This window comes from Aptenodytes patagonicus, chromosome Z, assembly GCF_965638725.1.
Source record: "Aptenodytes patagonicus chromosome Z, bAptPat1.pri.cur, whole genome shotgun sequence".
Taxonomy (NCBI): domain Eukaryota; kingdom Metazoa; phylum Chordata; class Aves; order Sphenisciformes; family Spheniscidae; genus Aptenodytes; species Aptenodytes patagonicus.
Window position 1 is genome coordinate 71,404,574 of NC_134982.1, and position 17,059 is coordinate 71,421,632.

The 17,059-nt window shown below is 41.3% G+C and overlaps 1 protein-coding gene across 4 annotated transcripts in view; it reads left to right on the forward strand.

Moving 5' to 3' along the window:
• The window catches only part of SEMA6A (semaphorin 6A), a 113,201-nt gene that overhangs the window by 43,479 nt on the left and 52,663 nt on the right, over nt 1-17,059 (forward strand). For all 4 annotated transcript variants that reach the window (XM_076362292.1, XM_076362294.1, XM_076362295.1 and 1 more), the window contains exons 2-4: nt 8,911-9,048; nt 10,287-10,404; nt 15,572-15,632. In XM_076362292.1, coding sequence (XP_076218407.1) covers nt 8,949-9,048; nt 10,287-10,404; nt 15,572-15,632 — 279 coding nt within the window. In that variant the 5' untranslated portion in view covers nt 8,911-8,948. The remainder of the gene's footprint in view (nt 1-8,910; nt 9,049-10,286; nt 10,405-15,571; nt 15,633-17,059) is intronic.

Consider the following 17,059-nt stretch of genomic DNA (forward strand, 5'->3'; position numbering starts at 1 on the left):
ACAATGCTGAGGTTTGGCCTGAATTTTCCTGCTGCCATGACTAGACTATTGAAGTGTGGAACAAGCGGTGGGCTCTCCAGAGGTGGCTGTTGGGGTAAACCACTTTTGGGTAATATGGTGTCCACAGCTGGAGTAATTACTATGTAAATGGTAATGTCTGTTGTTGGCATCTGCAGTGTTACAGTAGATTTCGTTCATATTTTGAGGGTAGGGGCATAGTTTGATGTTGTATCAAAGCACTTCATGCCAAAGTTGATTGGTGCCTTTTGAAAAAATTCTCTGACAAAACTTGCTGCTTTGCTCAACGTAAATGAAGCCAGGTTAATGAGTCAATTTTTGCATAAATGGATTTAGGGCCAGAACTGGCCAAATTCCACGAATGCTAAGCAGTGTGCTCTGGTTACTTAACGGCTGACTTAAATGTGAGGATTTGCATTTCTTTACTGTTTCATCACCCTAAAAAAAGGACACTTTCATTTCAGATAAATGGGACAAGTTTCCTGAAGAATACAGACGGGGTTCATACATTAAATACGTGAATGTTTCTTGCATTTAACAAAAAGCAAAGGAGAATTGTTTGTATTGTTTGTGATTACATTGAGCTTTAAACACAGTGATATGTTCTATGGGATCCTGACTTTTTCTTCAAAGTTAACCTATGCCCTTGTATATCAATCTGATCTATTATGCAGATGTAAGAGGACTGGAAATTAAGTTTTTATTCCTGGTTAGAGGGTGAGGAAGGGCTGCAATCCCTTTAAGTATGTACCAGCAGTGAAAGGAAGCAAATGCTAAGTATCTGAGGGAATCTGACCTGAAGAGTTGGCTGAGCTATAGGGATTGTTTTAGGATTACTGCCTGATCCTAATGTTATGTTTAAAGCAGGCATGTGGCAGCTGAGACAATGTCTGCAGGGCTGTGTCAAACTTTTAATCAGTGACAATTGTCAATATTGTTGTGAAAACCTATCAGGCTTCGTGTTTCACCTTTGTTATCTAAAAGGAGAGGAAAACAAAGGGAAGCCACATTTCTCTCCTGTTACAGCTTTGGGTCACCTGCAGCTACATAATTTTTATTCCATCCATCAGATGAGAGAATGGAAGGTCAGTTGACTGGCACTGATATTTCCCAGGCAAAGTGAGGGTTGGGGAGAGTGATGGTGTTGCTGGTAGTGTATCTGTTTTCTATTAAGCCTGCTGAGATGAAACAGCAAAGTATATATTAGAGATGGCGTTCTCTCCTGTCAAAAGGCACTGATTGCTACATTTAGCTCTTAAATCAATTCAAAATCTTGACAGACATTTGCTGAAGTCCCACAAATAATCAATAGAGCTATTTTTATCTCTTAAATGAGTGAGGCTTTTAAAAATAATAAAGACATCTTTGTAATGACCAACCAAGCTGTTCCAGAGTTAGGTCTGTTGCCCTGTGTGGTTGGGGGTGGTGAGTGAAAGGGGTTATTTAGGCATTGCCTTTGTTCCATTCTGCAGGTTTATAACCCCAAAATAAAATTGCAAATGTTTCTGGCAGTCATCCTCCAGGCACAGATGGCTTTCCTCCCAGTTTTGGCAAGCCTGATTTCAGTATAAAACTGAGCAATTATTAGAAAGTGAAATATTGCATGATATAATACCACTACTGCCACCATCAACATCGTGACAAATGGAGCGTTTATTGTTTCTGGTGCCATGTGAGAGAGCTAGTGCCACTGTGTTACCCCTTCCTCTAAAACCTGTACCTTTGCTGCCGCTGGTGATGCATAGACAGAGGGATGGAACAGAGCAGATGCTTTAGCAAGGAGCTGTGGCCATTTTCTCATTTGCGTTGGCTCTATATTTCAATGCAAATATCACTGAACAGGTGGCTGATGAGGCCCCCGTGGACTGTTTACAGTAAAGGTTACAACCAAAATCGATAGGCCTGAGATGCTTCTAATTCCATCTGGGAGATGTTCATCTTCCATCTGACTGTTCCCTCTCTGAACAGCAGCATCCTATTAACGCTGCAGTCATCGGGAATGTATCACTCGGGTCAGCAGAAGGTTTCTCCTATTTAGGCATCCATTTGTTCTTTATATTTTCTTTTTGCACTGCGCTGGATCGAGCAGTAATGTTGATCTTGACAAGACAGGTTGCCAGCATTAAGCATGCTGAGTTTTGCCTACTGACTTGACACCTGCTACTACCGTTCGGCAGGCCGAGTCTCATCAGTGCTGCCTGGGGGTTGTCCAGATCTTTTCAGCTTATCGCTTACTGAAGCAGGCGGTAGTGATGTTACATATCACAGCTGACATTATTCTGCATGATGTATGGCCTTGTAAAGTTGCAGACGAGGAGAGAGGAAAGTTGGTAAGGACTCAACGTTTGCACAAACCTGAACAAAATAAGCAAGTGCCCCTGAAACTTGCTTAAAAAGTACTTTGTATTTTGGCTGAAATTTTATTTTAGACATGCGTTTTTGCAAGTCTTAGTGGGAAGATCTGCATGGTCCATGTATCTGTGTTTCATCAAACTAGTAATGAAGTTTCTATTATTCTTTTTAATGAAGGTAGATGCTGTTGCTTACTATATGAGGCAAAACCGCTCTCATTGGTGTCTTTCCCTTGGGCCTAATCGTCACGTCTGGCGTGCAGCCCACAGCAGCTGGGCAATGAGTAAGCAGTACTGAATCCAATTAAAATGGTAGTAAAGCGTGTATAGCAGAGGGCATCCATGCATTCCTCTTACGGTCAGGGAGAACTTCTTGATACCCACAAAAGATGAGAGGTTCGTACATGTAATTTAGGGTCAGCAAGGATGCCAGAGAGGTGGGGGCTTCCCTTGGGCACTGCCTCCCTGCCCCCACCAGCATTCAGGAGCAACCCCTTGTTACTGCATGATTTGAAGTAGTACAGGTGATTACCCCAATGCATTCATGCACCAGCCTCTCTGGCATAAGGACCAGCTACCTGGAGTGCTAGAGTGCTTTTTTGGCCACATGAAATGAATGGCCAGCTGTAGAGACAACAGGAGCAGGACAGGAGATGAAAGATGAATGATGGCTGCACCATCGGTCACCAAAAGATGTTGGAGGTTGGTAGCGATGATGGGCACAGAGCTGGCATTAAGTGTCTGTGGCCACCTGCACCACCATTCAGGTGACTAAGCAGCAATCGTTAGAGAAAGGACAACATGAGCAAAAGAGCTGGCCATCCCAGGCACTGTCCTGCCATGTGCCAATTCAGTTGTAACGTCTGGCACTCCATGCTGAGTCTTGCTGATAGCCGCTTGTGTCTCCTCTCTCTTGAGCTCCCCAAGCACCCGCTGAGCTTCTGTTCACTCACATCTGCCTGATCCCCTTGGCACCATTCAGCCTGGGCATTTTGCATGATCCCTTCTGCTGCCAGGTGCAGCCGCGCGTGGTGGCTGAGCAGCAGCTAGCCCCACCACCCAAACGGGCGTAGACAAAGGATGCTCTCCTGAACAGCTCCGCTGTGCTGGCCTAACTTTCCTCGTTTTCTGGAAGCTGCAGCCTGCAGGTTGTATTCTTCTCTTTTTGTTGTTGTTGCATCATTCCTAATTCCTTTCTCTGACTTGCACAGAACTCTTGTCTTTCACTTTCTGGGAACTGTGAATTTAAAGGGGTAAATAGCAGTAAAGGCGTCTTCCACTCAGAGATTTCCAAAGTCTTAGCCAAAGGAGATGAAGGAAGCTTGCCAGCATCGCATGGCAAATCTGTACCATAGCAGGGAACAGCAGTCAGGTCGGCCGACTGGTTTCTGCACTCTGCCTTCAGCGTGGCAAAGCATGTGCTGTGTAGATCAATACGTGCTTTTTTATGTATGGGTAGATAGATTTTGCTCTGTAAGTCTCCTTCGATGAGACACTGAAGTAGGATTTGGGTTTCTGATTCACTTGCATGCCTTTAAAACTCTTACCGCAGGAGAATCTCAAATCTTTTTGTTACCTCCGTTATACAACTCAAATCAGTTTCTTCCCTGCTTTTTTATGGTCCTTGTGTTTTTCCCAGGGTAAGAAATGCTGATTGTGATGAGAAGGGCTATTTGCTGAGTATTTCCAGGGTCAGTTCACAGAGGCTGCTGCTTTTTCTGGTCATGCATTTTTCCTTATGCAGTAGTTCAAATTAATCCGGCTTCAGTTTTTAGTTTCCTCACTGTTCGGTTAAATGCTGTTCCTTCTTACTAGACTTACTGGCTTTTTGAAGAATAAGTTATTTCTACATGTTTGTAGAAACAAAATAATTTGTTTAAGACAGTTATGGTTTTTTATGGCCATTAGGTTTTCTGGTCTTGCTTCATGCATAACACAGACCATTGAATTTTGTCTGGTAATTCTCACATTAAGCTTAATAATTTGTGGATCAAAGTGCAGCTGTTGTGTATGAACACAACCCATCGTGGTATAAAGAAAGTTTGTAATAAATGAATATAACAAGATCTATCCATTACTGAGCAGGCTTACCATGCCATGGGAAAATTCTGACATGGTTACATACTTTGATTTTACTTGGAGTTACGCTGGGGTTAGCTGAATGTACCGTGAGGCCAAAGCAACAAGATGGGAGGTTTTCTAACATGGAAGAGCATCCCTTTCAATAGTTATTTATAGATGTGTCTACACAGTCATTGCTGTTGCTGTTGAATTTGTTCTTAAGATCAAATCTGGCCTTACAGTTTTATGGAGTTTACCAGGAAGTTAGCTCTTCCATTTAGGATTTTTCATGTGATTTGTATAACCTTTCTGGAACTTAAAAGCTGTAGATACAATAACCTGGTTACTAGGGCATTATGGCAGCAGCCATGTAATCATTTCCTTAGCCAAGCAGCTATTCTGTACGCATTTCCATCCAGGCTGTTGTTCACTAAATGCTAAAAACATCAGACAGCAAAAAGCAGAGCTCATCATGGTGGCTTCTTGTTGGCTCAGATAGCCATGGATAGCCACAGCGGAGGGCACTTGGCACAGAAAAATCAGACTTTTCTCCTTGATTTGGAATCTTCGTTACTTTCATAGCTTCAGAAACTGCTTCATGCCAGCAGCATGATTCTTAGAAAATTAAATGGCCCTATGTCAAGCATCTATGTGTGTGTGTGGGGAATATGTATATGAGTATTTATATGTATACATAAGCTTTGAGTGAGTAAATATAATAGTAATAGCAACTACATTGCAGTAGTATCCAAATGTCCTACTTAGAGGTGGTTCACCTTTGGGCTGCATTGTACAAACAGAAAAACGTACTCCATCTAGGAAGGCAAAACTTTGGTGTCTATGTATGTTAAGAGACCATATAGTTTATTTATACTTAATCATAATATGACAAAAAGGAGGGAACACAGAAGTAACCAGAACAAGTCATCTTATATAGCTATTTGAAACCATCAACTTCAGAAAGAAGAACCAGGGCACCAAAGTATCCTGCATAAAGTTATATTTGCACTGCTCTTAGGTATGCAAGAAGCAGATTAGTTGGGGTTTTTTTGAAGCTTGAAAGAAATCTGATCTACTCCACCAACTCAATGGCTACAAGTCATTGCATTAGACATAGATTATAAAACATGCTCTTAAACATTTGCAGGGCTGTATTTTATTAGCATGTCTGCTAATAAAAGAACATCACCAAAACTCACTCTTCTTGTCACCACTAGCTTCCTTCAACAGGAGCAGTAATCATGTTTTGAACAGGGAGTTCTCAGAGACAGTTATCTCTCAGCCAGCATGGCTTAATGCAGGCCAGATTGAACTGCATTGGTCTACATTGACTGAAGATCTCTCCATTGATGTTTGCAAAACTTCTATTTGGAGACAGTGCCTGTACTCACTCAGCATCACTGTCTAGCTACTCATGCTTCATCAGACACTGCGTTCGCAAGCACTTTTGATTAGAAAATAGTTTCAGCACAGTTGCAAGTGAGAACATTTGCATCACTCCCAGGAGCCCAACTGGAGCTGAGTATTTGCCGAAAAGAAAATTTGTACTAAAAATAGGTGTGACCTTCTCAAATCAGCACTTTTCTGAAATTCCACTGAAACAGTAGGGCTCTTTCCACCATTGTAAGAACAGCAAAAGTAACTTTATGTTTGAATAGTTACCTCCTAGTAAAAAGCTGCCTTTGGATGCAACTTGAGACCTACTCGATGTTACTTTATTGTCACAGGCATTGATACAGATGTGTAGCCCACTTGAATCATTGACAGATCAAAGTAGACATTTTGCATTTACTTTGTATCAATTTGAACAACTATGTTAGCACTAGAGCAACACAGAATTATGCTTTTCTTCTCTCTTCTCCCTCTTTTCTTCCCCAGAAGCTACCCTTAAGAATGACAGAGAATTTCATATACTTAAAAACCTACTAATCTAGTCTTTGTTAGAAGGCAATATGTCAGTTCATTTGTCAGTTAATTCTTTTCAGGTAAAAGAAGAAAGATCTGGCCCAATAACATGTACATAAAATGACAAAGTAAGCATGCTGGGCATTGTTCATTTTCCTGGAAGCTGTCACCCGTATGTATTTACGCAGAGTGGTACGCGTGTCTGAATGAGAAATAGGGAATGATGGTGCAGAACCGCCCATGGGAAAAGTTTTTCAAGCTCTAAAGTGGAGTGGCAGCGATATGTCTGCAGTACTGTAATGCTTTCCTCATAGCCTACACACATTGTTAGGTAGTGGATGATGTGCTGATAGGGAGTAACAGAAAGCAGCTATTCTTATGCTCCAGAGTCTCACTGTGAGCCAAGTGGTTTGAATTGTCAGCCTGCAGACTGATACTGTGGATGAATAAGGTTTAAGTGGAAGAATTGGATTGCTTGATAAGTTTCTTCCCGTTAAACTGTTGCTCCTCATGTGCATTTCAGAAAAGACTTCTGCATTGGACTGTAACAATTTCAAGAAGGAAAGAATTTCATTCTATTTGTGTATTAAGATAAGGCACTTTGTTTTGTCACTTTGCATTGTACTTACAGGGGCAAAATTTTTAAAGCAGCAAAACTACATTTCAAAAAATTGTGTAGAGAGAAAGGAATTAACGCCTCTAATGTGTATATCTTACTTTTAATTCAAACCTTTTGAGGGAAACTGTGTTTCCAAGTATTAAATTTACTTCTGCTGCTTATTTCTTCTTTGGGCATTCCTAAGGGCCCAAATGATGTTTCGCTGGGCATGGGAACAAATAGAAAGAAACAGTTCCTGCCCCAGAGAGCTAACAGTCAAGAGAAATTGTAAGAAGTGATTAAAGAGACAAATGGAGGAAACAGGTAAAGAAAGTGTCTGCAGGCAGACGTAGCTCTGTCGGTAATCATACACAGCTATCGGTCTAACCAGTGCTAGATGGAAATGCTCCTCTTGGGGCTTGTATGTACTATCTTCTAGTATGCATTCTCACATAAGGTATAATAGACAGACAGTGTCTGCATTGTGTTGCATTTATTCTTGCTATTTTTATCCTTTGCCATCCGTCTGACACTTTGTTCGGTAAAGGTGTCAGTCATTGCCTTACATTAAATTTTATTTTTTCTAGTCGCAGTCTAACTCAGTCTGTCAGTTATTTTGTTAATAGAAATAGAGAATCAGCCAAGTTTCCAATTTGTGTGTTTGAATAATAATAGGCAAACATGGAGTATAATAAATCATTAGTCCTCATGGACTGTATCGCCCTGCAACAGAGTCCCTATTCCAATCCAGTTATAGGAACTAAAATTTTATTTGAAAGCAAATATCTGATAAGGCAAATTAATTATTGTGACATTTTTCAATTGGGTAAAAGATGAGGAATCAGTTGTGTCTGTGAAATTACAAATGAAAATGCAACACTCAAGACTTTTTAATGCTTTTTTTGGCATCGAGAAAGGAGACATAGGTATCTAATATTAAATGGTGTTGCAGAAGGAAGGGCAAGTTAGCACTTTGTTTGCCAAATTAAGTTTCAAAGACTATGTAGGTTATGAAGTTTGACTTTCTGCCCGTAAATCTTGAATGACTGACAGACTCCTGTAAAATAGCTTTGTTCAAAAGGAATCTTTGGCAGGCGGCATCAAAGGTTTGAAACTCTGGAAGGGATGAAAAGAAAACCCCACTTTTACACTGATTTCCCCTGCAGATCAACGTCTGTATGAAATTTGCCTCGGAATTATGAGCTATTTACTGTATTATGTGCTGTTTTCTTTCACTGTATACAAAGGCCCCTGTGGTTCCTTTTATCTTCAAGATTTAGGGATATTTTTGTACATGAAATGTGAATGAGTGAATGCGCCAGTGGAACATAGGGAAAAAACGCTGGGTTTAGACAGTTCTGTTCTCTCTTATTTTATCGCAAGTTGGAGTGTTGGTTTTATGGCACTTAAATTTATGGATACATATTTTTATGGTAAAGCCCAATGACATGTTCTGCATGTTCCATCAAGCTCTCTCAGTGTTTCTTCACTTGATTCACAACTCTGCAGGGTATGAATCAGTCCTGTAGTATAACCCTTAATCTCTTTTTAACCAGAATAATGTAGTGTGTTTTTTTTATTTATGGTGTGTGTCATCATGTCGTCATCTAATCATGTAAACCAAAGAGGGGGAAAACAAAATATTTCCAAAAAAAGTCTTGTCAGCTGTCGATCAGTGCAGGAGATGAAGTTTCTTTATTGCATATAAGCAGCTGAGGCAGAAAATTCTTCGTAACTCACAGATAGTTAAGTCTATCCTCAAGCGAGATGTGGCACTGCTGGGGCATGGGCTAAAGGAAGACTGGCCTGGTAGGGCAGTTTCTGCTTAGAAACACGACATACCTCCTCAGGTACAGTGAGAGGCTTGAGGAGAAGGAAAGCTCCCTCTACTTCCCATTGGCTCTTTTTAGCTTTCTGTATGCATTGGTTAAAACTGAATCGACAGAAGGCACTTAAGCCTTTGTTTGTCTTCCACAGGGTGAAGTGCAGAAGTGAAGCCTCCCAGCTGAACTACTATGAGGTCAGAAGCCTTGCTGCTATATTTCACACTGCTACACTTTGCTGGGGCTGGTTTCCCAGAAGATTCTGAGCCAATCAGTATTTCGCATGGCAACTGTAAGTATGAGAGGCCAGAGGACTTCATTTGCTTAATACTGATCAGGGGACTTCAAATCAACAGTATTTTGTTACAGTTGCAATGAATAAAGTTGAAGCCATGGTGTGAATCAATACTTTGACCAAGCTTAACAGGTAAAATACTTTTAGAGGACAACAGCTGAAAACACTACAGCAGTAGCTGAGTTTCTGAAGAAAAAGGCTCCCTCAAACAGCTCCAGGTTTCTGGGAAAGCATATTGATGGGGAAAAGGCTCAGGCATAGCTAAATGCTAGTTAGCTCTGTATAACGCGCACATGCAGCAGTTCTGCATTGATGATGATGCTCATCAGAGGTTTATCCTCCTCCTGTTTTCTAACTGTCATTTTGTTTACTTAACTAGCTCCCTAGTTTCTGCATCTAGATGTCATGATCTTGTATACATATGAAGTCTAACAGCAAGGTGGTCAGAATTGTTCACTGTTGTTATAGGTTGTACAGACAGATGATCTGGGGAGCAGCAGCATACCCCGTGTATGCTGAGGTCTCACCAAAAAAATCGTGGGAATAGAGTGAATAAATGCACTTACTGACTGATAGAGTGGGGGGGAAAGCTGACTTGTTGATAGCATAAGCTCAGTACAGGGCTTCCAGTCAGTATCGTTGTCCAGTTGCCAGAAGAATTGGAGTATCAGACTGGTTGCCAAAATAATATGCAGTGACTTTCATTTTATAAAGTTTCTCAGAAATCCCCACAGCTGTTCTACGATGGCAGTCCAATCCTGTAGAAAACCGAGGGAGCTGGCAGTTTGAACCAAGAAGAGCCAAGTCTTTTGCTTTAACCATTACCAGTCCAGTCATTGTGGTGATTGATGGGCCACTGTGAAACAGCTTTGTCCTGCTAGACACACTTTGGCAGCCAGGAGCGAGCATTTAAGCTCTGCAAGCAGTGAAAGAAAAACTGTGAGAAAGTGCCGTGTACCTATGTGCCAAGAGCTCCAGAAGAGCTTTATGCTCTAAAAAACCTCACAATTTTTGTCTTCTACAAAGGTGATGACTTTCTCTACAGCTGCAAAGAGTGTAACCTTGAAGAACTCTCCAGCCCTCTGTGCTCATGCCTTCCAAACCCCAGGCTGTGGTGCCGGGGCAGAACAGAAACCACAGGTTTTGGCCATAGCTGGGCCCCATAGTGCTCTGTGTTAGCACAGTTTCAGCTTGTGATTCTCTTTTGACCCTGGTTTTTTTTTCCCTTCCTGCAGATACAAGACAGTATCCGGTGTTTGTGGGTCACAAACCAGGGCGGAACACCACACAGAGGCACCGGCTGGACATCCAGCTGGTCATGGTCATGAACAGGACCCTCTACGTTGCTGCTAGGTCAGTAGTCCCCTGCTTGGCCGCTCCTCCCTTGCTGCTTTCAGAGGATTCTGAGTTCTTCTCTGCCGGACATGTTATTTTTAGGATTTTCTCACACTCAGAGGGAGCTTTGCAGCCTGTTAGTAAGACATATTGGAAACCTTGTTAGTCGGTCAACTAAGGTTCAGTTTTGTGAGGTGCTGAGACAGTCCTTTCAGGACTACACACCTCTGCCTTCCTTTGAGTCCGGCAAGAGGGAAGTTGCCAGAGAAATTGTTCAGCCCCGTAGAGGAGAGAGTCCATCCTCATCCTGTAATTTTGTTTGTGCACACCATTAATGACATATTTTAGAGAATGTTTCTGTGGGTGCACGAATGCATGTTCGGATAAGAGCTATTAAACTGAAACATTGCTGTTTTAGGCAAGTTTTTAATATCTTAAGACAAAAAAGAGGCAAACATGTTTGCTGCTGTTCTTTTGATGTACTCAGCAAGGTTAATTGAATTTGGTGTCTGGATTTTTTTTGAGAGCTATACTGTGCAGATACAAGCACATGCCTTTTTGTAAAAATTGCATATAGAGCCACCCATTCAGTTCGCATAGCTCAGCATGGCACCATCAGCTTCAGTGGAGCTACACCAATTTATACAGCTGCCAACCTGGCACAGATCAGACATTAACACTTCCTCTCCCTGCCTGTTGTTAGCGAAGGAGATTGACGATCTTAGAGTGGGAATTACCTGATGGACACAGGGTAAATGCAAGAAGGGTCCAGATAAGCAAGGGTGGGTAGTCCATCTTAGGAGCTTTTGGACCCAGATCCTGTTTGGGACCTCCCCGCAAACTGCCCCTCTGGTAGCAGCTTGTTTCCTGCCGGTTTTCTGGTCCTTCTCCTCCATTGGAGAAATACACACCCTTCTGCGTGTGCCACAGAGAGCCAGGCTGTCACTGCAGATGGGAGAAGTGGTGGGTGGGATGGCCAGGAGGTGAGAGGGAACAGCTGCTGAACAGGCAGCCTCTTGCCACCAGCCCTGTCCTCAAAGCCCTTGGCAGCCTCCAGGAGCTGCCTGGCTTCCTTCTCAAAAAACCACTCCCCATCTTCTGGGTGGTCGGATGTGTCCTGTGGTGGAGATCTGCCTGTTGATCTCCACTTGGCACCAAGTAATTAGTTGTGTTATACCAGCAGAATCACTGAGTGCTATTTTTACACAGTCATGTCCCTGACTGCAGGAAGACCACAATTCTACCTGTTGACCTACCCAGGTACTGCAGCCTTACCAGCTAAGTGCAGTTTCTTTGGGCTTCTCACATACGCCAGTTTGTACTGGGTGTACAGACAAGTTACTCTGGGTGTTTTGTTACTCTGGGCAGCAGAGCTCTAGGTTCTCACTCGTGCCAAGCCCTTGCGTCACGTCCGGGCAAAAAGCATGCTTCCTTCCACAGGGAGCTGTGGTGGCGTTGGTTGTAGGGCACAAAGAGTGGGCAGCCCCACAGCAAGGCCTCCCTGCGCTTTGCCTGAGCTCAGGGCTTAGTATTTTTGCTGCATTTAGTGTGATAATGAGCAGGGCAGGGGAGCAGGCTTAAGGGTTTTGAAAGGTGGTGGCAGGATTTCCTCCTTTTCATGGTTGAGTTCCCTTTGCTTTCCTTATTTGTTTTCCTTTAAATTAGGAAATCATTTGCAGTGAGAAGGTGGTAAATCCGCTTTGTGGATTTTGCTCTGCTGTATTCATAGTTTGTTCCCAGACTGAGATTGACGCAATTAGACTGTCGCAGTGCCCAAGCAACCAGTATTACAGCAGGAAAACCCAGCTAAACATTTTGGGATGTGAAACCACTGTGTGCATAAATTATATAAAGAATGCTAGTATTTGGGGGATAGTACGTGTACTGGTATGTGAATATGCATTCTTACATATTATGTGTCTATACATTTGTGTAAAACAGTTTACTACAATAAGAGTGCTTATATACTCCTAGGGTCTAGTGACCTACAAACAAGAATAAAGACCTGGTCTGTTTTGTACTTACACAAGCCCAAAAAATCTTCTTACACTTTTTTCCTATGGTAACTAAAAAAGTCTTTGACATATTCTTTTCCCCCTCCACATGTTACTGAATAAAATCCCTGCTGGGCTGAGAAGCCTATGTGATACAAGTTAAAATTCAAAGATCATTTTTATCTTTAAGTAATAAACTTCAGAAAATGAGTCATCCTTTGATAACTAGTGTGAATGAAAGTTTATAACTGCAATACTGTAACTCCTTTAGAGGTGGTAGTAAATCCAGAGACTGAAGCAAATGTGTACACAATCAAAGGTGTTTCTCAAAGAGTTTTGTAACAAGATCCATTGAAAACTGTAGGTAACATAAATCCCTTAGCTATCATATTAGATGTTGCTCTCATGCTGGTTTTTTTAGACATTGAAATGTAGTGATGCTAAGCTTACGTTTGTTCCCAATTATCTGAAAAGCAATCAAAACAAATGAATAAACATTGAGAGTTTTTATTTTGGGGTTGTTGGGTTTGGGTTGGGCTTTTTTGTTTGTTTGCTTGTTTAGAAAATCCAGCATTTACTTTGCAGTTTCCTTGCGCAGGAGAGAACTAACTCAGATTTGAGAACCACTAACACTTGATTGCTGAGCGACTGGCGTAAAACAAAATTTCTGTCTGTCAGTTGCTTATTTTGTCATATGGGATACATGACTCCTGTATTAGCTATTACCAAATAAAATTGTATGTCGCTTCGGAAAGGCTTTATTTCATATTATCAGGCAGAGATGTCCAGCCAGTATAAATTAGAATAACTTAGATGAAGCCCATGAAGCCGTGCTGTCCGAATATCTGGCTTGCAGTCTGCAAAGGACCAGCTCTGTTTTCTTTTTTCTCGTGGGAAGGGTACTCCCTCGCTGTCTCTCTCACACTCGCGCACACCCGCACACACACACCCTTTTCTAAATTTGCCATGTCTCCTCCTCCCATTGTCTTGTGAGGTGGCAGCTTTTGTTCACATTATCTGTCACCCCTCCTGTGTATGTACAAAATGGTTTATTGAGCCTGCGAAGCATCGGGATGGCTCCCTCCTCATTTGCAGTTAGACATTTCCAGACGATGCACTGAGTGGCCAAGGGTCATGCACAGCCGGTGGCATTATTTAAATTCCCTTCCTCCACAAGATTATGCCATGGCAACAAAACTGGGTTCTGCTGACTGGAGGTGGGAAAAACGGAAGCTCTAGGATTAAGTCAATTTGTGTTAGAATAACTTAATTAGCAGTGAGCTGTACACATACCACAGCTCGTAGATAGTAGGAGTTGGGCAGCAGTGGGAAAAGGAGGGCAAGGACAATCCCGCATTGTCTGTGGTTAGAGAGCCCTCCCCTGAATTTGACAGCTCTTTCGCTCTCTGCTGACATTGTCAGCAACTACGTTTCACGTATGGCATGAGAAAATAATCTGTAATTTGTCTGATACTAACCCTCTTTCAGATGATCCCGTAACTTAGCATCTGAGTTTTCTTTGAACTGTTTCTTGAACCAGAAAGTAAGTCGCCTGAAAGCTGTTTTATTGAGAGTGGAACTAAATAACTCAAGCCTTATTCTGAATACCACCACTGTATTTTCTAATTGTCTTGTTTAAAAAGAAAAAATCATAACCACTGGAAAGCAAGACTGATGATTAAAATCAAGAGCTGTGCTGGAAGAAGGTTTTTAGAGCTCCAGCCACACCTAATTTGCAATTCAAGGGATTTTGTTCCCACTTTTATGTAGTAGGAGTGACAGCAACAGAGTGATGTACATAAAAAGGGAACCGTGCAGTTATCTATGAAGCTGATATCACACTAATAGGTAATTTTAGTCCAGCACCAACCCTGACCACTGCGCTGCCAGTAAAGTCAGGCAAATAATAAACTGAAGCATTAAACCAATCTTGGAAGTAAATGACAGCTCTGGTTTTACAGAGTCTGGAGGGGAAGAAAACCCACAACTCCTCAGTTTGGCATCTTACAAAGCAAACAGCCTCAAGCACCGTAGCAGTAGATTTTTAAAAGCCAGTTCCCCGCAACAATGCTGCCTCTTTTCTCCACGTAAGAGCAGTGTTGCTTATTCCTCTTATAGCAGTGTTTTGTGTTTGCTTTATTTAAGAGACTATCACTGTTTCCCCAAAACCCAATAACATGAAGCTAACCTTGAGAGCAGGGATTTCTAAAATGGAAACAGTCTGTGTCCTACTTTCAGCAGACCCCTCCAATGCTGTGGATCATGCTCCAGCTGCACAGCTTCCTGCACTTTGAAAAAAGCCAATGTTATTTCAAGGAAAAATTAGATGGTCAGTCTCAATTTGATGTGGCGGTTACTACAGCGTTGTGGGTTGGTGGGTTTTTTCAAATTTTAGGTTCCATACAGAGATGTCCTTGTTCTCAGCTTACACAGAGGAGAATGTTTAAACATATCTCTTTACCTGAGTAGCTGAGTCTACTTCCTCTTTCCAAGGAGAGATTGGCAGCTAATTGTAGAGAGGGACAGGTCCTCAGGAAAACAGGAAAGTAAATGCAAGCAAGAAATGTGAACTTTTTTCAGAGGAGTATTTTACAGTTTAGTTCGGCCACCAGTCTGTGAAGAGAAGAACAATTTCTGGGAATACTTTTGTGGCTGTCAGCCTTTTGCCTACCATATTGTCAATCAAATTATCACAGCTGAGGTTAGATGCATAACCTAAAAAAAAAAAAAAAGAAAGAAAGAACATTAACCTCTTTTTAACCCTGAAAGGCTAAATGTGGCACAGTGACTGCTCGCCCAGGAATCTGGCAAAGGCTGCCTAAGAACTATTGTAGCTGATTTCAGGGTACGCAAAAACATCTGCATGCTAGATCATGGCATCTGCTGTAGGACCTATAGAGCAGAAATTATATGAGGCTCATCTCCTTTCCAAAATCTCATTTGTTCAAATAATTGCTTTTGGGAAAGAATCTTGCTTTGAAGTTTTGTAGCATTTCACTTTTTTTCTTAATGGGAAGGAAGATAGTTTTTCTGGGAGAAGCAGGCAATGCTGTCAGTAATGTTCCCTGGTAAGACCTGTGATCTTTTTTTGAATGGATTATGGATTATGTTGTGATAGATAGCTCTCTTCATAGAAAAAGAACTGTCTGACTACTCCATTTGACTTTGCATTCATTTGCCTTTGTTTACAGGGACCATATTTATACTGTTGATATGGACACATCACATACAGAAGAAATTTATTTTAGCAAAGTAAGTAGCTTTTATCATCATCCAGAAACCAAGGACACTAGAACAAGCTTCAAGTAAATAGGAAGATGACATTGTTTCAAACAACTTGCCAGCACTGCTGTAAAAACTGTAATAAGCAAGTAAGATGGCATTGCTAATCATATTTGGGGAAAGCTAGAATAGCAATCATGTCCTCTGTGAATTCCTGATAAGTGATTTAGCTGGGCTGATAAGCAATCCATAGTGAAATACAATGAGGTCCCTGATGGAACATCTGTCAAACATCTATTCATTTATATTCAGCAGTTTTCTATAACAGCTATACTCTCCCAATTAAGTATACTGAAACTTTCATCATAAAAAGCAAGTGCTATTTACATATTTTCATGCACACAAATTTTATTCACTCATGCAGTACTCACTAAATAAAATCTTATTATAACATCACTTTGTAGATGTATTCACATTATCTCCATGGGAAGTTACATTCAAACTAAGAAGAGCTTTGTCTGCATTACCATATTGTATATTAACATAAACATACTAGAAATAATCTCCTTTCAGCTCCTTTGCATTGCATACACATTGTGTAATATGTGCCAAACAAAGCCTTGGTCCAGCAGAAGATCATATGAATTTGGGCATTGGATGAATTCCACTGTAGGAGTGGTATAACTATGAATGATGCTGAAGATGAGCTTATGACCAATTACTCATCAAAAAGTGAGGGCACAGGCTTGTAATAGAAATAAACATTCATGGTTGCTTTTTCAGCTTGGGACCCTTCATGAATGCACAGTGCCTCAGTTTACTGATGGGAAACACTGTCAGGACTGTCGTGACTATAGTGTCTAAGGTGTTACTATCTTAGGCCATATGTTTTTAAATAAAGTTTCATTTTAATTAATCAACCTACCACATTAGACCACTCCTGAAACTTGCTGCACAAAACTCCAGGCTGGGATTTACCTGTAAATGTTCTGGAGGAAGAGTATTAGCAGATAAAGTCAGCAGCATCTTGATAGGTGGAAGGCTTTCTAGGCCTGTTAGCTGACTTGAAGTGACAAAAATTACCTGAATTTGATTTCTTTGCTAATCTAAAATGTTGTCTTTCAGAATACATATTTCATTTAGAATCCAGTTAGGATTTGTAGTCCATAAATGTTTGTTCTGATTTGCAGAACAATATCAAATTAAAAGAGAGCATCTAGTACTTTTAAGAAAAGTGCACATATTTTTGAAAGGTGGCCTATTGTTGAATTCCGTTGGTTTAGGCTTTAAAAAAATGGGATAAGTTTCTAGTCTAATGAATAGATGGCAACACAAAATTAAGTGAATGCTCCACATCACCGATCTTTCATTGTTGTGGTGAATCAGTCATGGAGAAAGGGTGCAGAAAGCTTTCAGTAAGTATATGTTCAACAGCTACTGTCCCCTAAGGGACTTCT